Source organism: Phyllobates terribilis, unplaced genomic scaffold (genome assembly GCF_046119375.1).
Source record: "Phyllobates terribilis strain yellow unplaced genomic scaffold, ASM4611937v1 Scaffold_61__1_contigs__length_8056638, whole genome shotgun sequence".
Lineage (NCBI taxonomy): Eukaryota > Metazoa > Chordata > Amphibia > Anura > Dendrobatidae > Phyllobates > Phyllobates terribilis.
Window position 1 is genome coordinate 3,568,897 of NW_027362821.1, and position 27,218 is coordinate 3,596,114.

Sequence of the window (27,218 nt, forward strand, 5' to 3'; positions counted from 1 at the left end):
CTGCCTGCAACATCCTTCAGCATGACCGGTTTGGCAGTGGGTCAGTAATGGTGTGGGGTGGTATTTCTTTGGAGGGCTGCACAGTCCTCCATGTGCTCGCCAGAGGTAGCCTAACTGCCATTAGGTACTGAGATGAGATCCTCAGACCCCTTGTGAGACCATATGCTGGTGCAGTTGGCCCTGGGTTCCTCCTAATGCAGGACAATGCCAGACCTCATGTGGCTGGAGTGTGTCAGCAGTTCCTGCAAGATGAAGGCATTGAAGCTATGGACTGGCCCGCCCGTTCCCCAGACCTGAATCCGATTGAGCACATCTGGTACATCATGTCTCGCTCCATCAACCAACATCACGTTGCACCACAGACTGTCCAGGAGTTGGTGGATGCTTTAGTCCAGGTCTGGGAGGAGATCCCACAGGAGACCATCCACAACCTCATCAGGAGCATGCCCAGGCGTTGTAGGGAGGTCATACAGGCACGTGGAGGCCACACGCAATACTGAGCCTCATTTTGACTTGTTTTAAGGACATTACATCAAAGTTGGATCAGCCTGTAGTGTGTTTTTCCACTTTAATTTTGGTGGTGACTCCAAATCCAGGCCTCCATTGGTTAATAAATTTGATTTCCATTGATGATTTTTATGTGATTTTGTTGTCAGCACATTCAACTTTGTACAGAACAAAGTATTCAATGAGAATATTTCATTCATTCAGATCTAGGATGTGTTATTTGAGTGTTCCCTTTATTTTTTGAGCAGTGTACAATATAAAACATATTGTCTGCAGGGATACTTAAGTGCTTTGATCAATTAAAGGGGGAATTTGAGTGACAAATAAACAATTCTATAAATATCTACAGTTTCAGCATTAATTTAATGCACAATCAAGATGGACGCCCTTTTGGGTAGAAAATAATACTTTTGTTAAGTTGGTATTAGAGAAGGGAAATACTAAGGGTCGTATTTCTGATATTTACTGAATCCTTCTTGATAATTATTTAAAGATATTTCCTTCTCCAGCTAGACAAAAATGTATGGAGATATAGGTCCAATTTCTGAGGATCAATGGAGAGCGGTATTAGAACTGGTACCCCAATTATCTTTACATGAGGCGCAGAGATTTCCCCAGATCATATTAATACATAGGAAATATAAGACACCTAGATTCCTATGTAACATAGGATACCGGACTGCTGCTGAATGTCCAAGATAATAATAATAATAGTCTTTATTTATATAGCGCCAACATATTCCGCAGCGCTTTACAATTGACAGTTTCATATACAACAGTCATAAGTAACATAGCTAAAGATAATGCAATAATTACAGCAAAAATGACAACCCTGCTCGTAAGAGCTTACAATCTACAATGAGGTGGGGGTGACACAAAGTACAATGGCATATTTACAAGGATGGTCCAGCCATCTTGAGGGGATGAGGGATAGATAAAGGCTGCATGAGCTCATCACCAGCCAGTATCTGTAGGGCTTTTGGGTTCGGTGGATGTAACATGGATGCTGCGGGCCTATTACATCCGCTATGGGAATGCCGGGAGTTAGGTAAATGCTGGAAAGGAGTTCTGTCTATTATAAAGAGGGTATATAAAATAGATATTCAACCAGACCCCAAAGAATGCCTATTAGGTATATTAGAGGATGATATGGAATTTGACCCAATTTCAATAGGGATTTCACATATTTTATTTCAAGCTAGGAAACATATTGCATCCAAATGGATTAACCCCTCACCTCCAGAAATGAGTGAACTCAAAAATAGGATAAATAATATTATCAGATTAGAAAAAGGGGTATATAAAAAACAAAACTCAATGAATACATTAGAGAAAATATGGGGCTTATGGTTGGATACACCTGGAATGCCATCAAGGGGGATATTGTTGGAGAGACAATGACTTATGGGGGAGGGGGGTATTGGCGAGGTCTAATGTTTCATTGTAATGTGTACTGGAATTCCAATACACATGTGGTATGTGTAATATAGCACACCTATATGTGTATAGGATTATAATGTTTATTACAAGATTATGGTTATATAAGAGATTTCAAGAATGTGGAATGTTAATTGTAAGATATAGTAACTGCAAGTTATCAGACGGTAATGGGCAAGCTGAAAGGATATATAGGAGAGATGCATATGTCATCCCTATGGTATGTTATTTTATTATTGCATGAACTGGTTTCTTGTTTTGTCCATAAAAAAACTAGTGAAAAAAATCTCAAAAGTGGATTAAAAAAAAAAGATCACGAAAAGGGCTTCTCCCCTGTGTGGGTTCTCTTGTGACTATCAAGAATCATTTTACGATTAAAACATTTCCCACATTCTAAACATGAAAAAGGCTTCTCCCCTGTGTGAGTTCTTTGGTGATTAACAAGATCTGATTTCTGGTTAAAACATTTCCCACATTCTGAACAGGAAAAAGGCTTCTCCCCTGTGTGAGTTCTCTGGTGCTTAACCAAAGCTGATTTATCGTTAAAACATTTCCCACATTCTGAACATAAAAAAGGCTTCTCCCCTGTGTGACTTCTCTGGTGTTTAACCAAAGCTGATTTAAGGTTAAAACATTTCCCACATTCTAGACATGAAAAAGGCTTCTCCCCTGTGTGAGTTCTCTGATGCCTAATCAAAACTGATTTTTGGTTAAAACATTTCCCACATTCTGAACACGAAAAAGGCTTCTCCCCTGTGTGGGTTCTCTTGTGGCAATCAAGAATCATTTTACGATTAAAACATTTCCCACATTCTGAACATGAAAAAGGCTTCTCCCCTGTGTGAGTTCTTTGGTGACTAACAAGATCCGATTTCTGGTTAAAACATTTCCCACATTCTGAACATGAATAGGGCTTCTCTCCTGTGTGAGTTCTCTGGTGTTTATTAAGATGTACTTTCTGGTTAAAACATTTCCCACATTCTGAACAGGAAAAAGGCTTCTCCCCTGTGTGAGTTCTCTGGTGACGAACAAGATCTGATTTCTGGTTACAACATTTCCCACATTCTGAACATGAAAATGAATTCTCCACTGTGTGGATTCTCTGGTGATTAACAAAAACTGATTTCTGGTTAAAACATTTTCCACATTTGGAATAAAAAAATCTATTCTCCATTGTGTGTATTTTTTGATGTTTAAGAATATGCTTTTTGATGGTAAAACTGTTTCCATTTTCTGAATGTGAAAATGACTTCTTTGCTTTAGGAGCAGTTTGTTTTGTAATGCTTATTTTATTTTGATTTTCCTTAGTAGTCGGTAATGAATCAGAAGACAGCAGCTGTTTCATAGAATTAGATGATAGATCTTTGCGTTGAAGGAATGATGGTATATCTGGAGTAATGGTATTCACTTCAATTGTATCCTGTGGGATCTCAAGATCGTCAGATTTAAAGATCTCCTGTCCCTCTGATCTCCTGGTACAGTCATCTGCCAAGAAAAAAAACAATTATTAATTTTGAATAAAATATCCTTGAAATTTATATTTTTTAACATTTCTACTTAAAATGTCAAAACAAACACATCCCTGGGCTACATGCTAATCCAGGGAAATGAAGAGATATAAGCTCAAGTTTAAAAATCAATTTTATTAGACACAAATCTAAACAATAGAGGATTTTAAATATTCCTCTATTTTTTAGATTTGTGTCTAATAAAATTGATTTTTAAACTTGAGCATATATTTCTTCATTTCCCTGGATTAGCATGTAGCCCAGGGATGTGTTTGTTTAGATTGATTTAGAAGTGGTATGCAATCTTTATTTATTTTTCTATGGGATTCTTGTGTTAATTGTACTTAAAATGTCTGTAGAAATGGCAAGTTATTGACAGAATGACAGTTCACAGTCTAATAGAAAACCTCATAGGATGAACCAGTAGAGCGTGGTGTCCAACTGTTTGTTAATTCTGCCTCCCAAATATGGAATAAAAAGCCACCAAACAATGTTATGTAGGCGAAAATGATACCAATGAAAACTTCTACTCCTCTCACAAAAAACAAGTCCTCACTCAGGTCCATCATCTGACAGTGGAAAAACAGAGGTTTCCACATTATTAGTGGCTCAAAGGCTCTTGAAAAACAACATGGCTTCCATAAACCAATCCAGCAAAATCCGCTCTTACGAAGTCAAATCCCCCCCTTGCTTCTGCACCCAAACCACATTTAGCATCCATGTATTTGGCATTACTATAGTGAGAAGAACTCACTTAATTTACGGTGTGGGTCTCCTGGAGCACAATCTGGGCACTGTGTTTGGTAAAAAAAAAAATGGCCAATGTGCAATTTTTACTCTCCAACATCCATTGTGTGATAATTTTCAGAAAGTGCCTGTGAAGTCAAAATAATCAAAATTCCTATAGATTAATTCACTGAGGGTTATAATTTCCAAAATGGAGTCACTTTATGGGGATTTCTACTGCCCGGGTTTTCTGACATTTTGTGATATTAGGGCTTCTGCAAATGGTGGGTCCCATCTCCTCTGGGATCTGCTCCTGTTACGTCGGCTTCTGTCACCAGGAGCCGCCTTACTCATTCTGTAGGCGGCGCTGGTGATGGAGGAGACGTCGGAACCAGAAGCTCTGCGCGGCACAGGCTCTGTCCAGCCATTAGGATTCGGGTGCCTGTGACCTGTTGTACCATCCTGTCTGGCAGTATGGGTGTATGTGCTGTCCAGCTGGAGTAATCTGCTCCCTACTTCAGCCAATTGGAAAGCACCGCACCCTACTAAAACTTGGAGCATATTGCCAGAAGCTGCCAAATACAGCCTTGTCTTGTTCTCCTCTGGTTCAGCCCTCTGTGCTCAGCTCCCGGCTTGAGTATTTGTTTCCTGTTGTGACCCCAGCCCATTTACTGACTACTCTGGTGTCTTCTGATTTTGTATTTTCTCTGCCCTCCTGGTTCTGACCCGGCTACCTGACTATTCTTCCTGCCATCTCACACCGCAGAACAGCAGGTAACACCGTGGCCCAAGATAGGGGTCTCTGTGTAAGTCCAGATCCATGTAGAGGGGTTAAATAAGTGATGAGCAAGACAATCCCTGGGATCTAGAAAATGGAGTAGATAGCGCCAAGCCTGTTCGTGGTAGCCATCTTTAGAGCTGCCAGGTGACCATGAACAGTGACCCCAATACATTGTGTCTGCCAACTATTTCAGCAAGATCTGCATTCAGATAGCTAAATGGCGCTCCTTCTCTTCTTAGCCTGCCATGTGCCCAGACAGTAGTGTACAACCGTATATAGGGTATTGTCGGATTCAAGAGAAGTTGGAAAATAATTTTTAAGGTCCATTTGTTTCCTATTATCATTTGTGAAGATTCTCAAAGTTATCACCATGTAAAGTGACACGTTAGATTAGAAAAATGGGACCTGATTAACAACACAAAACTGACTGCGGGAAGGGGTTAAAAACTATGACTATAGACAATAACACATCTACTGAAATGATCAAACTCCGCTATCTTCTTCAGTAAAAAACGAGTAAGTAATGGAGAAACCTCTCTGGGGTAATTGGAGTATGGGGCTCGGTGGCTCTTGGCAATCTAAACTATCATAAGGGACAATATTTTCTATCAGATGAGTTTCAAGAAGAAATATTAGACGTTCAAAGAGAACTTTTTATAATAGTGCAGAGCTGAGGTATCTTAAATTTAGATCTCGGACATTTTGAAAAAGCAATGGAGATCTTTTTTCAAAGACTATCAGGGTGTTAGAGTCTCACATAAGTGAGGCCGGCCGAACCCACCACAACCTGTAAAAAAAAAAGACATTTTTTATTCTCTGTTAGGTCCCCAACAACAACGTATGTTTGGGGGGAGACCTCCAACACTAACCTAGAATTTAGAGAAAGTATTAGTGCCCCCATTTCAGGAGAGATTGTGCAGTAATCTGAATTCCTTAGGATCAAAAACATAATGGAATTTATGACGTGGAGTGAATCCATGAAACCAGGGCTCGAGCCATGCCAATACATCTCCTGCAGACGTGAATAAATATAATTAGAGAAAATCTTATGGGCATAATTAATTAGTCTAAGTAGGATCCTTGTAGATCATTAGTGCATAAGGTATATACAGTTATATGAAAAAGTTTGGGCACCCCTATTAATCTTAAGCTTAATGTTTTCTTAAAATTGGTGTTTTTTCAACAGCTATTTCAGTTTGATATATGTAATAACTGTTGGACACAGTAATGTTTCTGCCTTGAAATGAGGTTTATTGTACTAACAGAAAATGTGCAATCTGCATTCAAACAAAATTTGACAGGTGCATACGTATGGGCATCTCACCAGAAAAGTGACATTAATATTTAGTAGATCCGCCTTTTGCAAAAATAACAGCCTCTAGTCGCTTCCTGTAGCTTTTAATGAGTTCCTGGATCCTGGATGAAGGTATTTTTGACCATTCCTCTTTACAAAACAATTCCAGTTATGTTAAGTTTGATGGTCGCCGAGCATGGACAGCCCTCTTCAAATGATCCCACAGATGTTCAATGATATTCAGGTCTGGGGACTGGGATGGCCATTCCAGAACATTGTAATTGTTCCTCTGCATGAATGCCTGAGTAGATTTGGAGCCGTGTTTTGGATCATTGTCTTGCTGAAAGATCCATCCCCTGCGTAACTTCAACTTTATCACTGATTCTTGAACATTATTGTCAAGAATCTGCTGATACTGAGTGGAATCCATGCGTCCCTCAACTTTAACAAGATTCCCGGTGCCGGCATTGGCCACACAGCCCCAAAGCATGATGGAACCTCCACCAAATTTTACTGTGGGTAGCAAGTGTTTTTCTTGGAATGCTGTATTTTTTTGACGCCTTGCATAACGCCTTTTTGTATGACCAAACAACTCAATCTTGGTTTCATCAGTCCACAGGACCTTCTTCCAAAAAGAAATTGGCTTCTCCAAATGTGCTTTTGCATACCTCAGCCGACTCCGTTTGTGGCGTGCTTGCAGAAACGGCTTCTTTCGCATCACTCTCCCATACAGCTTCTCCTTGTGCAAAGTGCATTGTATAGTTGACCGATGGACAGTGACACCATCTGCAGCAAGTTGATGCTGCAGCTCTCTGGAGGTGGTCTGAGGATTGTCCTTGACTGATCTCACCATTCTTCTTCTCTGCCTTTCTGATGTTTTTCTTGGCCTGCCACTTCTGGCCTTAACAAGAACTGTCCCTGTGTTCTTCCATTTCCTTACTATGTTCCTCACAGTGGAAACTGACAGGTTAAATCTCTGAGACAGCTTTTTGTATCCTTCCCCTGAACAACTATGTTGAATAATCTTTGTTTTCAGATCATTTGACAGTTGCTTTGAGGAGCCCATTATGCCACTCTTCAGAGGAGATTCAAACAGGAGAACAACTTGCAAGTGGCCACTTTAAGTAGCTTTTCTCATGATTGCATACACCTGGCTACGAAGTTCAAAGCTCAATGAGGTTACAAAATCAAAAATAGTGCTTTAGTAAGTCAGTAAAAAGTAGGTAGGAGTATTTAAAACAAGAAAATGATAAGGGTGCCCATACTTATGCACCTGTCAAATTTTGTTTGAATGCAGATTGCACATTTTCTGTTAGTACAATAAACCTCATTTCAAGGCAGAAACATTACTGTGTCCAACAGTTATTACATATATCAAACTGAAATAGCTGTTGCAAAAACACCAATTTTAAGAAAACATTAAGCTTAAGATTAATAGGGGTGCCCAAACTTTTTCATATAACTGTAGTTATGTACTCCCAACAGATAATTGTATATCAAACAGGAGAAATAAAGGAGCATCTCTTTTTTTTATTTTTTTTTAAAAAATACACGTTTTTATTTAAAAAGTTGATTTAAAAACCAAATAGAAATAAACATGATGGACAGAATGGTGATACAATAGACATTCCGGGTACAAGCTTAAATGACCAGAAGTTTGGTCATCAGATAACCAGCAAAACTAAGGTAGGGAGCAAAATGACACAAGTAAAAATTTGTGTAATAGATATTAGTAATTTATCTTTTATCTAGTTATGAAAAATGCGCCCCAAATAATGCTGAGATGCTCATAAGTGCATGACCTTACCCATTAGTCAGAAGAAGTCTAGCCCGGCCCGGAGTGCAAAAGGCTAAAAAGTGTGGGCGCAACATGTCAGGGGCCGGGACATGTGGTTGCTAATTGTCCCCTGACTACGGAACCCATGGACTGCGGATATAGCCGCCGGGTCTCAATGTATGCCCAGACCGTCTGCACGGCGAGGTCCGACCCCCGGGACAGTGAACTCCAACTATGCCAGGTACTGGTTAATGGGTACCCCACGGAGGCCCTCCTGGACTCAGGGAGCCTCGTAACTCTGGTACATGGGTCGCTGGTGGCAGGAGACAACCCCAGTCGACGGCCAGTCGGAGTTGTGTGTATCCATGGGGACCTCCGAGAGTACCCAACTGCGGAGGTAGTTTTTTCCACGCCATGTGGAGATATAAAACATGTGGTGGGGGTGGTAAAAACTCTTCCCTATGGGACTGTGTTGGGAAGAGACTTGCCACTGTTCTGGACTCTGTGGAAAAACAAAATCCACTCTCCCCCAGTAGAATGTATTACAGGCGCTGTACCAGACGAACCTGCCGTAGGGGTGTCCAACCTAGGGACAGAGTGTGACCCTGATAGGTTTCCCTTAGAGGTGATGGCAGGAGAGGTCGAGGAGACCCCATCGATTCCCGAGCTAGAAGTTTCCCGGGACACGTTTGGGACGGCTCAGCTCAGTAGAGGTAAACGGTGTAGCCCAACAGCCCGATGCAGATACTGAATTTCCCCGCATGGTAGTCAACAGTGAGTTGCTCTATAGGATAGATAAGATCAGGGACGAGGTCGTGGAACAGTTGGTGGTACCTCAGTCGTACCGTCGGGTGGTTCTAGATTTGGCACACACACACTTGCTGGGTGGACACTTAGGGGTAAAAAAGACGCAAGAACGTATCTTGCAGCGATTCTTTTGGCCTGGGGTTTACGCGGAGGTCAAAAGGTACTGCGAATCCTGCCCCGAATGTCAGTTGACCACACCCACCGCAAGTTTCCGTAGCCCATTGGTACCCCTGCCAGTGATAGAGGTACCTTTTGAACGTATTGCAATGGACTTGGTAGGACCCATTGTAAAATCCGCCTGTGGCCACCAACATACACTGTGTGCGGAATTACTAGGCAAGCTGTATTTTAGAGGATTATTTTTATTATTGATCAACAATTATGTTCTCAATCAACCCAAAAGACTCATAAATATCCAAGCTTAATATTTTTGGAAGTTGGAGTGGATTTTTTAGATTTGGCTATCTTAGGAGGATATCTGTTTGTGCAGGTAATTATTACTGTGCAGAATTATTAGGCAATTTAATAAAAACCAAATATAATCCCATCTCACTTGTTTATTTTCACCAGGTAAACCAATATCAGTGCACAAAATTTAGAAAAAAACATTTCTGACATGCAAAAACAAAAACCAAAAAAATTAGTGATCAATATAGCCACCTTTCTTTATGATGACACTCAACAGCCTTCCATCCATAGATTCTGTCAGTTGCTTGATCTGTTTTCGATCAACATTGCGTGCAGCAGCCACCACAGCCTCCCAGACACTGTTCTGAGAGGTGTACTGTTTTCCCTCCCTGTAGATCTCACATTTTATGATGGACCACAGATTCTCTATGGGGTTCAGATCAGATGAACAAGGGGGCCATGTCATTATTTTTCTTCTTTTAGACCTTTACTGGCCAGCCACGCTGTGGAGTAGTTGGATGCATGTGATGGAGCATTGTCCTGCATGAAAATCATGTTTTTTTTGAACGATACCGACTTCTTCCTGTAACACTGCTTGAAGAAGTTGTTTTCCAGAAACTGGCAGTAGGTCTGCTAGTTGAGCTTCACTCCATACTCAACCCGAAAAGGTCCCACAAGTTCATCTTTGATGATACTAGCCCATACCAGTACCCCACCTCCACCTTGCTGGCGTCTGAGTCGGAGTGGAGCTCTCTGCCCTTTAGAGATCCAGTCTCTGGGCCATCCATCTGGCCCATCAAGAGTCACTCTCATTTCATCAGTCCATAAAACTTTTGAAAAATCAGTCTTAAGATATTTCTTGGCCCATTCTTGACGTTTTATCTTATGTTTCTTGTTCAAAGGTGGTCGTTTTTCAGCCTTCCTTACCTTGGCCATGTCCCTGAGTATCGCACACCTTATGCTTTTTGATACTCCAGTAACGTTGCAGCTCTGAAACATGGCAAAACTGGTGGCGAATGGCATCTTGGCAGCTTCACGCTTGATTTTCCTCAATTCATGGGCAGTTATTTTGCGCCTATTTTGGCCAACACGCTTCTTGTGACCCTGTTGGCTATTTGCCATGAAACGCTTGATTGTTCGGTGATCACACTTCAAACGTTTGGAAATTTCAAGACTGCTGCATCCCTCTGCAAGACATCTCACAATTTTGGACTTTTCAGAGCCCGTCAAATCTCTCTTCTTACCCATTTTGCCAAAGGAAAGGAAGTTGCCTAATAATTAAGCACACCTTATATATGGAGTTGATGTCATTAGTCAACACCCCTCCTCATTACAGAGATGCACATCACCAGATTTACTTAATTGGTAGTTGGCTCTCAAGTCCATGCAGCTTGGCTTAGGACAACATGTATAAAAAGTATCATGTGATCAAAATACTCATTTGCCTAATAATTCTGCACACAGTGTATACTGGTGGTCGTCGACTATGCCACCTGGTACACGGAGGCTATACCATTACGCCACACCTCAGCAAAACTGATAGCACGGGAGCTGTTTGCCATGTTCTGTCCCTAAGGACTACCTAAGGAGATCCTGACGGATCAGGGAACCCCTTTTATGTCCAAAGTGACAAGGGAACTGTACAAATTGCTAAAAATTAAACAATTGCGCACCTCGGTGTACCACCCTCAAACCGACGGGCTAGTAGAACGGTTCAATAAAACCCTCAAGTCCATGTTAAAAAAGGTGGTTTCTAAGGACGGAAGGGATTGGGACATGTTGCTACCCTATTTGATGTTCGCCGTCCGTGAGGTACCCCAGGCTTCGACAGGGTTCTCTCCCTTTGAGTTATTGTACGGCAGACACCCTAGGGGTCTTTTGGACGTAGCCAAAGAGACATGCGAACAAGAGCCGACGCCACATAGGAGTATAATTGAACACGTGGCTAGTATGCAGGACCGGATCGCGGAGGTCATGCCCATCGTGAAAGAACATCTGTTCGATGCCCAGGCAGCCCAGAGGCGAACATATAATAAAAGAGCCAGAGTCGGGTCTTTTAACAAGGGAGATCGGGTGTTAGTACTGGTACCCACAGCCGAGAGTAAGCTCATGGCCAAGTGGCAAGGGCCATATGAGGTTTGAGAAAAAGTGGGGGAGGTAAATTACCGGGTGTATCAGCCCGGAAGGAGAAAACCTGAGCAGCTTTACCATGTAAACCTGCTAAAGCCTTGGAAAGATCGAGAGTGTTTAGTTACAGACGTCACCCCGGGCATATCGCCAGAGGGTTCTCTACCTTCAGCCAGGGAAGCGTCCGAGGGGGAGGTCAGGATAAGTGATGCCCTCACTAAACAGCAGCGACGGGAGGCTCGTTGGTGCAGCACAATACCGACGTGTTCTCAGAGCTACCGGGTAGGACTACGGTTATCCAACACGACATTGGGGTAAGGGGGCGAATAAGACAATACCGGGTACCCGAAGCCCGGAGGCAAGCCATGACGGCTGAGGTAAAACAAATGCTTCAGTTAGGCATCATAGAGGAATCACAGAGTGAGTGGGCTAGCCCCACCGTGCTGATTCCAAAACCAGACGGATCGTTACGCTTCTGTAATGATTTCCGGAAATTGAATGAAGTGTCAAAGTTTGACCTCTATCCAATGCCCAGGGTGGACGAGCTGATTGAGAGCCTGGGGCCGGCCCAGTACTTTACCACGCTTGATCTCACCAAGGGTTACTGGCAGGTACCTCTCACAGATTAGGTGAAGGAAAAGACCGCCTTAGTAACTCTGGAGGGTCTATACCACTATGTGGTCTTACCCTTTGGGTTACATGGGGCCCCGGCTACATTCCAGAGGTTGATGGACATAGTGCTCAAGCCTCACCAGGAGTACGCGTCTGTGTATTTAGATGATATTATCTTTAGCACCGACTGGCATACGCACCTATCACAGGTACAAGCGGTGCTGGATTCTCTCAGAGCCGCGGGGTTAATGGCAAACCCAATAAAATGTGCAATAGGGCTAGAGGAAGCCCGATATTTGGGGTATGTGATAGGCCAAGGAGCTATCAAGCCCCAAATCAATTAAGTTGAGGCCATAAAAAACTGGCCTAAACCATCAAGTACAAAACAGGTGAGGGCGTTCCTTGGCATCCTTGGGTATTACCGCCGGTTTAAACCTAATTTTGCTGGGCGAACGACGGCCCTGACCGATCTCTTGAAAGGAAAACAATCGGTAGTGGTTCGGTAGAACCCTCAGGCAGAAGAAGCTTTTCAGTCCATGAAGTTGGATCTTTGTGGACAGCCGGTCCTCATCAGCCTCAACTTCAAGGAAACCTTCATTGTACAGACAGATGCCTCGGAGGTAGGCCTAGGGGCGGTAATGTCACAAAAAGTGAATGGTGAAGAGCACCCGGTCACCTACTTGAGTAGAAAACTTGTCCCGGCAGAGAGAAACTATAGCGTGGTAGAGAAGGAGTGTTTGGCTATTAAGTGGGTCTTGTAATCACTAAGTTATTATTTACTCGGGCGTCAGTTCCGCTTGGTGACGGACCACTCCCCCTTGGTATGGATGAGGAAGCGCGAGTCACCAGGTGGTTCCTGTCACTGCAAAATTTCAGTTTCTCTGTAGAACATCGCCCTGGGAAGTTGCAAGCAAATGCAGATGCCCTGTCCCGGGCACCCTGTATGGTGGCAAATGTTCAACTCCACAAGTTTGAACAGAGGGGGGATATGTGAGGCAGTGACCGGGATTGTATACGAGGGACGTTATATATCCCCCAGAATGTGTACAGAGACCTATTAAATCCATTGGATTGCATTGCAGTCACAGACACAGCTGCGGCTGCAATGCAGGAATGAAGGTGAGCAATCACCTGGTCAGACTACCTGGCTAAGGCAGATTAAGTAAAACCCGGCAGAGCCTTCATTTTTTGGAGGTCACAGGAGGCAGTGGGGCGGCCTCCTCCCTCCAACCCGGGTTTTCCAGTGGCTTTTGCCACAGGTCCTTTAGCCAGCATCCTATTACACGCCCCTACTATTCGACCAGGCGGGATGCCCGGCACCCTATCCGTGCATCGCAGAGTTGTGAAGCCCCCACTCACAAGGTCACCATTACTGGGCCTGGCCGTGCCCTGGCAGATAAAAAAAGTGCAAAAAATATCATATGAGGTATTAGTTGATATTTTGGCCAAAATACGTAAGCTCGCAACCCATCGTCAAGGGTCCTCACGGTTTTGCGAGTCCCTACTCTAATATTAAAAACAGACAGCATAGCCAGAACAATAGACAGAATTTTTAGAGAGTGAGAGTGAGTGAGGGCGATTGTTCATTAGCATTCTGCACCTGTGTTACCTCCTTCTAACAAAAGGGGGCCGGCCGTGTCCTGGTGTGCATTTTTTCTTGAAACCTTGGCTGGTGAGTACCATTGCCTTTTTTGCTATTTTCTAAAAATTCTGTCTATTGTTCTGGCTATGCTGTCTGTTTTTAATATTAGAGTAGGGACTCGCAAAACCGTGAGGACCCTTGACGATGGGTTGCGAGCTTACGTATTTTGGCCAAAATATCAACTAATACCTCATATGATATTTTTTGCACTTTTTTTATCTGCCAGGGCACGGCCAGGCCCAGTAATGGTGACCTTGTGAGTGGGGGCTTCACAACTCTGCGATGCACGGATAGGGTGCCGGGCATCCCGCCTGGTCGAATAGTAGGGGCGTGTAATAGGATGCTGGCTAGGCACAGTGCCGCGAGTGTGTGAATTGCACCCTACTGCAAGTTTCATCTGTGTGCAGTTTTAATGCTGGGTAGTCGCCCCTCCAGTGAGAGTGAGTGAGGGCGATTGTTCATTAGCATTCTGCACCTGTGTTACCTCCTTCTAACAAAAGGGGGCCGGCCGTGTCCTGGTGTGCATTTTTTCTTGAAACCTTGGCTGGTGAGTACCATTGCCTTTTTTGCTATTTTCTAAAAGTTCTGTCTATTGTTCTGGCTATGCTGTCCATTTGGCTTTGTAGTTTACAGATCTGGGCAGGTAACGGTCAGCGTCTACTAATCCCAGGGGGTAGGTGGATCCTCCAGGTTGTAAGTTCTATAGAAAAGGGTTTTCCCAATTCACAAAGTCATTTGAACATTTTTCATATGGAGGAGAATGTTATGCTCCAGCGGCAAAATGCTGATCACACCGGACTACACCAACGATAAAGCATCCACAGCCGGTGACTGAGAAGAATCTTTGACTTCTCTGCATTTAGTGGTTACTACTCACCTGGGTAGTCATATGTAGGAATCTCCTCTTTACACTGCTCATCACCCCTCACATATGTCTCTGTAGTAGTAATATGGGTCAGATCTTCACCCTGAAACAAATATTGTAAAAGTCACAGACAGATGGAGAAGTCACATCTATGATCAGCTCTAATCCTGCCATCTCCACCGTTCTCAATACACAAGTATAAAACATATAATACTGGTGGATAAAACAAGACAGAACACAAGACCTTCACAGCCGTCTACACATCATAGGGGAGATCTCATGACACCTTCTCTCCATCTACCTGATGATCCTGAGGAACATTGGGATCTTCTTGTTTACAGTCCTGTGGAAGAAGAGGACGGGGACATCTCTCTGGTGTTGTCCTCTTACTGGATAGATCTGGAGGAAACACATACAGGGACTGAATTCATTCTTTACATACAGATAATTATAGGCTGTATGTATTTAATCCAGTCTATTACCTGGTGATGTGAGGGGCTGGGGAACATCCCTCATTAGGTCCTTGTACAGATCTTTGTGTCCTTCTAAATATGCCCACTCCTCCATGGAGAAATAGATGGCGACATCCTGACACCTAATAGGAACCTGACACATACAATGATACCGTCATCCCCCGATCCCTTCATAGCATTACTGTATAATGTCCCAGCATTCCCAGCAGTGTCACCTCTCCAGTCAGCAGCTCAATCATCTTGTAGGCGAGTTCTAGGATCTTCTGGTCATTGATGTCCTCATGTATCAGAGGGTGAGGTGGAGGCCATGTGATTGGGCTCAGGGATCTTCCCCATCCCTCAGACACAGGGTCCTGACAGCGCCCACTAGAGGTCTTCTTCACTACTGTGTAATCCTGGTTATGGAGAGACACATTAATAAATCTCACTACAGACATTTCCAGAGTCCTCACCTCTCCAGTTCTGTCCATCTGTTATTCCCATAGATAAGAATGATGTAATGTGACGTCATCAGAATCTCTCACCTCTCCAGTAAGCCGGAAGAGGATCTCTAGGGTGAGGTGGAATATCCTCTCCGCCATCTTGTCTCTGTCTATATCCATCTTTGATGGGTAAAATCAGGAAAATTCTCTTCTATAAAAGATCTTCGCTGAGAGGATCTGATATTGACCTGAACAAGAAGAAAATGAGCCGATGGAACATCATAAAAATCCTGTGTAATAATACAATTACTGGAGATAATAAAGGGAAACATATGAGATTTATTATTTTACAGTATTTAGTTTTCTTCTTTACATCTAGTAATAAAATCTATATATTTTAGACCACAGACAACAAGCAGTTCCTTCCTTCGAGTCTGCAAGTGAATTCCTTTCTCATAGACTCATCTTCCTTATTGCTAATTCTCATCTCATTTGCCAACACTGGAATCGGTATTAGCAAAACTGCAGGAGATATTATATGTGACATGAGAAATAACTACTTCATGATGAGGACGACATATTCATCTTCTACTACGGCTCTAGAAACGTATTTGGCCAGAGTTCTTCACGGACTACATCTCCACCGGCCGTCTATATGAATATTTACCATCTTTCTGGTCTGTAATCTTCTATCACGTTAGATCTTATGTCTCATTCACACATAGAAGTTAGAGGCATTTAGAAAACCTTTTTTATTTTCTCAAACACCTCAGACAGAAATTATTAGATACCAAAGTCTACATGCACAGTGTTTTATGGGGTTTGTTTCTAGCCTTAGACTTTCCTATATTACAAGAAAAACACCAGAAAAAAAGCAGATATTAAAATGTTTCAAAAGAAAATTGGTACCAACAATTCTTGTAAAAAGAAAAAAACATGCAAAAAGACATTTTCTTATTTTTTATTACGTTAAACATTTAAGAAAAACAAAAAACCTCTTTTGGGCATCATAACATAGATGTACACCGCAGGGATATCATAGGTGCGGCTGCAACAAAAACCCTGGCAGTTTAACCACTTGCTGCTGACAAAAACAAACATGGCATCTAAGAAAGTTTGGTAGAGTTTTGCTGAATGCCCCTCCTCCCCCAAGGTCTTGATAATATGGGGCTGTCTAGTTACAACGATACACAAATGACTAATAATGGTGTCTGGGCCTGCAATGTACAAAAGTCTATTAGGCCGGGCCAGAGGCAGCGTCCAATAAACTTTTAAGGCCCCCATACACATCAGACTAAAGTTGATGAAAGCACTGATTTCGGGGCGTTTGGTCGACTATATAATGTATTTGGGGACCTTCTGTCAGATGATGTCAGGGCAGAGAAGGATCTGGCATCCTGAATTCCAGAGGCTAATCCGTTTGTTCTTCCTGTAGATAATCCTCCACTAGAGGAGTCTGGAGGTGACTCTCTCATACAGACCACAGAAAATCTGGAATATTTGTGTGTATGGGGGAGTCAGGAGAGATAACCGTCTGCCAAATGACTGTTCAGCCAACACTTATCTCATGTGTATGGGGCCGTTAGTATTACACTGACAGGCAGTGATAATACACGGCACTACAGTAGTACAGTCATCACCGGAGCAATCAGAGGCTTGTATGTTGTATGATCGCACTGATGAGAGTTGTTTAAAAAAAGATTTAAAAAAAAGTTTAACATGAAAAAAAATAGATCAGTTTTAGCAACAAGAAACATCCGTCACTATACAGACTCACTGCACAATATTGGTTAAGTCACGTCCATAACAACTTTACTATACTCTACTATCCTATAGACATCCTATACACAGAGGAGTAGACTGAAATCACAGATCCCAATATAAAACATAAATATAACCATATATACAGTACAGACCAAAAGTTTGAACACACCTTCTCATTTTAAGATTTTCCTGTATTTTCATGACTATGAAAATTGTACATTCACACTGAAGGCAGCAAAACTATGAGCTAACACATGTGGAATTATATACTTAACAAAAAAGTGTGAAACAACTGAAAATATGTCTTATATTCTAGGTTCTTCAAAGTAGCCACCTTTTGCTTTGATGACTGCTTTGCACACTCTTGGCATTCTCTTGATGAGCTTCAAGAGGTAGTCACTGGAAATGGTCTTCCAACAATCTTGAAGGAGTTCCCACAGATGCTTAAGACTTGTTGGCCCTTTTGCCTTCACTCTGCAGTCCAGCTCACCCCAAACCATCTCGATTGGGTTCAGGTCTGGTGACTGTGGAGGCCAGGTCATCTGGCGTAGCACCCCATCACTCTCCTACTTGGTCAAATAGCCCTTACACAGCCTGGAGGTGTGTTTGGGGTCATTGTCCTGTTGAAAAATAAATGATGGTCCAACTAAACGCAAACTGGATGGAATAGCATGCCGCAGCAAGATGCTGTGGTAGCCATGTTGGTTCAGTATGCCTTCAGTTTTGAATAAATCCCCAACAGTGTCACCAGCAAAGCACCCCACACCATCACACCTCCTCCTCCATGATTCACGGTGGGAACCAGGCATGTAGAGTCCATCCGTTCACCTTTTCTGCGTCACACAAAGACACGGTGGTTGGAACCAAAGATCTCAAATTTGGACTCATTAGACCAAAGCACAGATTTCCACTGGTCTAATGTTCATTCCTTGTGTTCTTTAGCCCAAACAAGTCTCTTCTGCTTGTTGCCTGTCCTTAGCAGTGGTTTCCTAGTAGCTATTTTACCATGAAGGCCTGCTACACAAAGTCTCCTCTTAACAGTTGTTGTAAAGATGTGTCTGCTGCTAGAACTCTGTGTGGCATTAACCTGGTCTCTAATCTGAGCTGCTGTTAACCTACGATTTCTGAGGCTGGTGACTCGGATAAACTTATCCTCAGAAGCAGAGGTGACTCTTGGTCTTCCTTTCCTGGGGCGATCCTCATGTGAGCCAGTTTCTTTGTAGCGCTTGATGGTTTTTGCAAATGCACTTGGGGACACTTTCAAAGTTTTCCCAATTTTTCGCACTGACTGACCTTCATTTCTTAAAGTAATGATGGCCACTCATTTTTCTTTACTTAGCTGCTTTTTTCTTGCCATAATACAAATTCTAACAGTTTATTTAGTAGGACTATCAGCTCTGTATCCACCTGACTTCTGCACAATACAACTGATGGTCCCAACCCCATTTATAAGGCAAGAAATCCCACTTATTAAACCTGACAGGGCACACCTGTGAAGTGAAAACGATTTTCGGTGACTACCTCTCGAAGCTCATCAAGAGAATGCCAAGAGTGTGCAAAGCAGTCATCAAAGGAAAAGGTGGCTACTTTGAAGAACCTAGAATATAAGACATATTTTCAGTTGTTTCACACTTTTTTGTTAAGTATATAATTCCACATGTGTTAATTCATAGTTTTGATGCCTTCAGTGTGAATGTACAATTTTCATAGTCATGAAAATACAGAAAAATCTTTAAATCAGAAGGTGTCCAAACTGTTGGTCTGTACTGTACATAACCCAGACCAGATGATATGGAGATGAATGGGGGAGACCAAAGTCCAAAAATGAACTTTACTTTACAAGAACTTGATATACATCAGATAGCAGGCACAACACTTCATGGATGCTTCTTTTGTATTATGCAGAGTCAAGAACTTTCCGGTTACATGTGTCGGTACTTAACTTTTGTTACAAGCTACAACAGTCCAGCAAATCATTATAAGTAAGCTAAACATCCCCTGTGAGGACCATACGGGTAACCTCAGCTCCCAGTGGATTTGCGAGAGCAGTTTATAAGATGCAATATATATATATATACACACACACACACATACACTGTGGCTGGTGGGGGGATCGGCAGCATAGCGGGGCACAGGAGGCAGTAGCCACCTACTGTAGACTACACTGTGCTCGCTGCTAAAGAAAATTAATATTCGCTGCTTCCCACGCCCATGGATGTGGGGAGCAGTGAATATTCATTCTCCTTAATAGCTCTCACAATGTTGCCGCAGCACGGCTACTGCTGCGGCTCGGCAGTCATGTGTGCTCGCTATTAAAGAGAATGAATATTGCTGTGGCATTTCATCTTCAGTTCTTCGTAGGAGAACTCATGTCCCAGTTTGGCAACACTGTAGCTTGCTCTCTAGACAATTGTTTGCTTAAATCCTGTTAGTCTAAGATAAGGAATCGTCCTTATTTCCCTTCTGCTGACATCCCCACTATCATCATGGGTGACTTCAACATCCCCATTGACACTTCCCTCTCATCTGCCTCTAAGCTTCTATCTCTCACTTTCTCTTTCGGTCTCGCTCAATGGTCCTCCACAGACACGCACAAAGATGTCCACACTCTGGACCTCATCTTCACCCTCCTCTGTTCCCTATCTAACCTCTTTAACTCACCTCTCCTTCTTTCTGACCACAACCTACTTACATTCTCTTCTCTCTCCTCTCAAGGTGCTCAATCCCCACTTCACAAACCTGCACACCCTCGCAGAAATCTTAAACACCTTGATCTACATTCACTTTCCGAGTCTCTTCTCCCTCTTGCAAACATAAGTTCCTTACACAATGCAGATGCTGCCGCTTTATATAACACCACTATATCTGCATCTCCCAAATCGGCTTCCCCTCTCAGACATACCAACTCTCAGACATACCAAAGCTCACAAAATTAACAGGCAACCCTGGCACACCAGCCTGACTAAAGAACGGAGGCGGGCTTCCAGAGTTGCTGAGCGGAGATGGAAAAGATCCCACTTCAAAGAGCACTTCATTGCACTACATTCAAGTCCACACTCACTGCAGCAAAGCAAACATACTTCTCATCTCTCATAGCTTCCCTGTCTCATAACCCTAAACAGCTATTCAACACTTTCAATTCTCTCCTCCATCCCCCAAGCACATCCTCCCTCTCGAATCATCTGAGCTAAAGACTTTGCCTCATTCTTCAAGCAGAAGATTGATAACATCAGAGAAAGCTTTAGCCGACAACCCCCACAGCCCCTGCTCATATCTACTCAGCCCTCCTCCTCCAAAACCAGCTTCTCCGCCATCACGGAAGATCAACTTTCCGCTCTACTCTCAAGATCACATCTCACCACAATGACTGCTCATTCTCCCTAGTCCCGCAAGCTTGCTGCCCCGGGGTAACCTTGGACTCTGATCTCTCCTTCAAACCACATATCCAAGCCCTTTCCACTTCCTGCCGACTCCAACTCAAAAATATTTCCCGGATCAGTACATTCCTTACTTAATAATCTGCAAAAACCATAGTCCATGCCCTCATCATCTCCCGCCTCGACTACTGAAACCTCCTGCTCTGTGTGGCCTCTGTTCTAACACTCTCGCACCTCTCCAATTTATACTAAACTCTGCTGCCTGACTAATCCACCTGTTCCCTCGCTATTCGCCAGCCTCTCCCCTCTGTCAATCCCTTTACTGGTTCCCCATTACCCAGAGACTCCAGTACAAAGCCCGACCCATGACATACAAAGCCATCCACAACCTGTCTCCTCCATACATCTTTGACCTAGTCTCCCGGTACTTACCTACACACAACCTTCGATCCTCACAAGATCTCCTTCTCTACTCCACTCTATGCTCTTTGTCTCTGCTATGCTCTCGCCTTGGAATCCGGATTCCCACGGCTACTATATCTTTGTTTTCCTTCAGAACGTACCATCTGATGTCTACCTTTGGGCGCACAACACCATATCAATTCAAGTCACCAGGTAGACCAAAAATTTGTATTTCTCACTTAATTTTCCCTATCTGACTCATCACCAGGAAATTGTTCTCCTGTATGCCCATGTAGCTCAGAATGAGGCTCCTACACAGTATAATGGCCCCCACACAGTATGATGGCCCCCACAGCCCCTCATAGAGTATTATGGCCACAATAGCCTGCTAAACAAAATGAGGACATGCACTCAATATGGAGGCCATTAAAGTCCATCAAAGCACCCAACACAGTTTAATGGCCCCCACCAGCCGCCCACTCTGTATGAGAGCCCCAACAGCCCTTCACTTAATATGATGCCACCATAATTCCTTAAGAAAAAAAAACAAACACACACTACTCAACCAACCCCGTTCCCGGGTGCACTGCTCCGGTCTGTGCAGTGTGAGTACTGAGGCTCCATACTACAGGTGTAATGTAGTGACATCATTGTGTCTGCAGTGCACAGAGACTCAGATTCACAGGCGAAGGCTGAATGATGGATCAGTGAGCTTTCGACTTCCTGATTCATTATCCTATTCAATGGTATTACTGTCACAGGAATGTGGATATAGCTGAAATTTTGATGATTGGGAAGGAGAAGGTGCCCGTTGCTGACCCGCACAGAGCCCTCTCAATTCACAGGCATTATAGTGGCCACATGGGATGCCACTATGGATGATATGCCCCTGCCTATCCAACTATTGTGTGGTAAATATCTCATAGGTTCTGGGTTCATTTGTATCTGCACCAAGAATGGTGCTGAGTTTTTATTAATTGCTGTGGGGTAGTCGGTGAGATGGGTAGTACAAAATTGTGGGTCTAATGGGTAGTATTGTGGGAAACCCTCCGCCCCCCAAATTAAAATATATGCCCTAAAAACTGGACTAGCAACATATATATACTTAAAACTACAAGCTGAATGGCTTACCCTATCCTGTACCTAAACAAAGCTGTTACAGCCTAAGTGTGGAGTTTGGCACCCTAAGAGACAACAATGGCATCCCCACTCAACGGTGGCTGTCCCTCAGAAGCCCTAGATAACCCTGATATATATATCAAAAAATACACTGATACATTAAATAGGACCACGTATGTCTTAAGGTATATGTAAAGGAAAGGGTATGGTACTTTTCAGAGAATGTTTCAATAGTCCACCTCAACGCGTTTCCCCAACAGGTTCATCAGGAGACTTGATTCAGGGATGTTAATTCATGATGTTCAGCATAGTGTGCCTAATAGCCAGGTGTCCATGTTTAAATATCCCACTTCATCCAAAAACCCCTCCTAGACTAGGAGACCCATTCCCATTCCTAGAGGTGAGTGGTCATAGGATATATAGAATGGAGCCTGTCTACAATAATGTACTGCGCTTGAGCTTCTTCTCATGCGCGAGAGGTCCGATAATGTCCATTCCCTAGTGTGCACGTCCGGAAGTGACGTGCTATAAAGTTTAACGGCAGATAAACTGATTGCTGCCACGCTACTCATACCCTTCACTGCGCATGACCGTAGTTATGCATTCCACGCCGGAGAGCATCTAGGGTCATTGTCTGCGATTATGCATGTCCAGACGTGTGTTCCATGCCGGAGCGCATACTGAATCTGGATTGCATTCCTCCCATATAGAAAAGTCCTGTCTCTGAGATCAGCGTCATGGGAGACTAAAAACAAGTATTACACATCCTCCCATCAGGCAATAGGCATGTAGATCCACTTTATCACTACATAAAATATGGGATCAGAGCCCACAGAATATTCCTAAATGGCCAAATTTGACCTTTATTACATAATTGGAGATATACAATGATCACCACACTTGTTAATTACTAAACAGTATATGTGTATGATATAACTAATAAGAGCTAATTCTGATATAGAAGCTCAGATCTCTTGATGAAGTAAAACAATATGTGAACAAGATTCACAGGGAACTGAGTAGAAATGGGTAGAGTATAAAATCCAAAAATGTAATCCAGAATGGGGCTGTATTCACACAAAACAGGCATAGGAAATTTGCTCATTGAGTCATGTCTATTGCCTGTATATTAAAATCTGTGACATTAGAGCAGTTTCTTCTCAACCGTAAAAATTGGCCCTTGGATATTGCTTTTTTTAAGGAGGATGGGGTGGTGACTATCCCACTTCAATAGTTTATTAGTGCTTGTAGGTTTATGGTAGATGAGTGTCCCTAGGGTCCCATCCCCTTCATTCTTGATTAGTACAACCAGGAAAGGCAACTGGTAATATTTAACCCCTTTCTGACATATGACCTAATAGTATGTCTTGGTGACCAGGGCCTATTAGACCAATGACGTACTATTAGGTCATACGGCAATCGCGCCCGCACATAAGCGGTGCGGGGCGATCGCCGCCAGGTGTCAGCTGATTGTCACAGCTGACACCCGGTACTATGTGCAGGGAGTGGTCCCGCACCGCTCCCGGCACATTAACGGTGACAAAGACGAGGGGGCACACTATGCGTCTGGAGGAAAGGAGGTTCCTGCACCAGCATAGAAGGGGATTCTTTACGGTCAGAGCCGTGAGACTCTGGAACTCTCTGGGAGAGGAAGTGGTGATGTCCAACTCACTTAATGAGTTCAAGAGAGGCCTGGACGCCTTTCTTGAGAACAATAAAATTACATTTTATACTTAGTGATAGTTAATTAATCCAGGGATTTAATCTGACTGCCAGATTGGTGTCGAGAAGTGAATTTTTCCTCAATGATGTAAATTGGCCTACACCGCATGTTTTTTTTCTGCCTTCCCCTGGATCAACGCTGCGGAATAGCTGCAGTGCACAAGAAATAGGCTGAACTGGATGGACGCTTGTCTTTTTTCGGCCTTATAAACTATGTAACTATATGTAACCCCCTCAATGCTGCAATCGAAGTCGATCGCAGCATTGCGGTGGCAAGGGGAGGTGATCGGGATACTCACCTCCTCTTCCGGCCTCCAGCGCTGTCTGCCGCGGCTTCCGATGTCATCATGACAACATCCGGGTCACCAGACAGCAAGAAGATTCTTTGGTCATGCGCAGTGCATGACAAAAGAATCTTCTCCCTGTGCAGCACTGACAGCCTGTATAGCACAGGAATGGTGCTGCATTCCTGTGCTATACAGGCGATCAGAATAAAAAAAGTGAAAGTCCCAGAGTGGGACACAGAATAAAAGTACACAAAGTGTTAAAAAAAAAAAAAAAAATTGTAAAAATATTATAAAAAAAATAATCCACCAAAAATAAAAATATAATGTACCCATCAATAAATATTATTATGAAAAAAAAACAAAAAGCAATTAAAGTACACATATTTGGTATCGCCGCGTCCGGAACGACCTGATGTATAAAACTGTCCCACTACTTAACCCCTTTAGTGAACAAGGTAAAAAAAAAAAAAAAACGACGCAAAAAACTATGCTTTATCATCATACCGCCAAACAAAAAATGAAATAACACGCGATCAAAAAGACGAATATAAATAAAAATGGTACCGCTGAAAACGTCATCTTGTCCCGCAAAAAACAAGCCGCCACACAGCTCCATCAGCCAAAAAATAAAAAAGTTATAGCTCTCAGAATAAAGCAATGCAAAAATTTTTTTTATCTATAAAATAGCTTTTATTGTGTAAAAGCGCCAAAACATAGAAAAACGATATAAATGCGATACCGCTGTAAACGTACTGACCCGAAGAATAAAGCTACCTTATCAATTTTACCACACGCGGAGTAGAATAAAAAAAAAAAACATAAAAAAATTCTGGAATTGCTGTTTTTTGTTTATTCTGCCTCCCAAAAATCAGAATAGAAAGCGATCAAAAAATGTCACGTGCCTGAAAATGTTACCAATAAAAACGTCAACTCATCCCGCAAAAAAAAAAACGTCATATGACTGTCGGCCAAAATATGGAAAAATTATAGCTCTCAAAATATGGAGATGCAAAAACTAGATTTTGCAAAAAAATGCGTCTTTTAGTGTGTGACAGCTGTCAATCATAAAAACCCAATATGATTCTGGTATCGCTGTAATCGCACCGACCAGAAGAATAAAGTCGTCTAATTACTTATACCGCACGAGGAACGGCGTAAAAAATAAACTCTAGGGTTAGGGTTATGTTAGGGTTAGGATTGTGTTGGGATTTTTTTCAAAAGTTAAAAAAAAAGATGACGATATGGCGACTAGTGTTGAGTGCAAGTGCTCACTACTTGAGTTTGCATCGGGTGCTCGGGTATGCACTGAGTATCGCGGGTGCTCAAGTGACATGCTCAAGTATCTGCCCCATAAGCTTCGTGGCCAAAAAACCTTGCGGGGATTGCCTGCCATGCACGAGCGATCCCTGCATGTTTTTTTTGTGGTGTCTAATAACCATGAAACATGCGAGCGGGGACTCGAGCATGTCACTCGAGCACGCACGATACATGGTGCATAAGCGTGTACCTGATGTAGACTCAAGTGGCGAGCACTTGCACTCAAGACTGATTACAACTTATTCAATATGATGACCTACTGTTATCAAATTCTGTGTCGTACCTCTGGGTTCAAAATGTTCACTATACCCCTTTATAAAATCCTTGAAGTGTGTAGTTTCCAAAATGGGGTCACTTGTGGGGGGTTTCCACTGTTTAGGCACATCAGGGGCTCTCCAAACGCGACATGGCGTCCGCTCTCAATTCCAGCCAATTTTGCGTTCAAAAAGTCACACAATGCTCCTTCCCTTCTGAACTCTGGCGTGCGCCCAAACACTGTATTTTCGCCACATATAGGGTATTGGCGTACTCAGGAGAAATTGCACAACAGTTTTTGGGATACATTTTCTACTCTTACCCTTGTGAAAATAAAAAAATCGGGGCTAAAACATTATTTTTGTGGAAAAAGTTAGATTTTTTTTATTTTCACAGCTCCATGTTATAAACCTCTCCAAAGCACTTGGGGGTTCAGGGTGCTCGCCACACATCTAGATAAGTTCCCTGAGGGGTCTAGTTTCCAAAATGGTGTCACTTGTGGGATTTTTCCACTGTTTAGGCACATCCACTAAGTATTCAAGCAAATTTTACATTCAAAAAGTCAGATGGCGCTCCTTCCCTTCCAAACCCTGCCGTGCGCCCAAACAGTGGTTTTCCCCCACATATGGGGTATCTGCATGCTCAGGAGGAATTGTACAACAAATTGCATGGTGCAATTTCTCCTGTTACCCTCATGGAAATGCAAAATTGGAGGCTGAAAAACATTTTTGTGGGAAAAATGTGAAAATTTTATTTTTACGGCTCAATGTTCTAAACTTCTGTGAAGCACCTGGGGGTTCAAGGTGCTCACCACACATCTACATAAGTTCCCTGAGAGGTCTAGTTTCCAAAATGGTGTCACTTGTGGCGGGTTTCCACTGTTTAGGCACATCAGGAGCTCTCCAAACGCAACATGGCGCCCGCTAATTATTCAAGCAAATTTTACATTCAAAAAGTCAAATGGCGCTCCTTCCCTTCCGAACCCTGCCGTGGGCCCAAACAGTGTTTTTTCCCCACATATGGGGTATCTGCATGCTCAGGGCAAATTGCACAACAAATTTTGGGGTCCATTTTTTCCTGTTACCTGTTGGGTCTAAAGTAACATTTTTGTGAAATAAAGTTAAATGTTCATTTTTTTCTTCCACATTCCAAAAATTCCTGTGAAGAACCTGAAGGGTTAATAAAGTTCTTGAATGTGGTTTTGAGCACATTGAGGGGTGTAGTTTTTAGAATGGCGTCACTTTTGGGTATTTTCTGTCATAAAGACGCCTCAAAGTGACTTCAAATGTGATGTGGTCCCTAAAAAAATGGTTTTATAAATTTTGTTGGAAAAATGAGAAATCACTGGTCATCATTTAACCCTTATAGCTCCCTAATAAAAAAAAAATTGGGTTCCAAAACTGTGCTGATGTAAAGTAGACATGTGGGAAATGTTATTTATTAACTATTTCGTGTGACATATTTCTCTGATTTAAGGGCATAAAAATAAAAATTTTGAAAATTGCTAAATTTTCGCCAAATTTCCGTTTTTTTCACAAATAAACGCAAGTGTCATCGAAGACATTTTACCACAATCATGAAGTACAATA

At 42.7% G+C, this 27,218-nt stretch overlaps 1 protein-coding gene across 2 annotated transcripts in view; it reads right to left on the reverse strand.

The window, feature by feature from the left end:
* Positions 1–1,199: 1,199 nt before the first annotated feature.
* LOC141192463 (uncharacterized) overlaps positions 1,200–27,218 on the reverse strand; it is a 67,379-nt gene continuing 41,360 nt past the window's right edge. For both annotated transcript variants that reach the window (XM_073661999.1, XM_073662000.1), the window contains 6 exons: positions 15,489–15,634; positions 15,180–15,359; positions 14,974–15,097; positions 14,793–14,890; positions 14,504–14,594; positions 1,200–3,429 (listed from right to left, as the gene is read on the reverse strand). In XM_073661999.1, the coding sequence (XP_073518100.1) occupies positions 2,258–3,429; positions 14,504–14,594; positions 14,793–14,890; positions 14,974–15,097; positions 15,180–15,359; positions 15,489–15,566 (1,743 nt within the window). In that variant the 5' untranslated portion in view covers positions 15,567–15,634 and the 3' untranslated portion in view covers positions 1,200–2,257. The remainder of the gene's footprint in view (positions 3,430–14,503; positions 14,595–14,792; positions 14,891–14,973; positions 15,098–15,179; positions 15,360–15,488; positions 15,635–27,218) is intronic.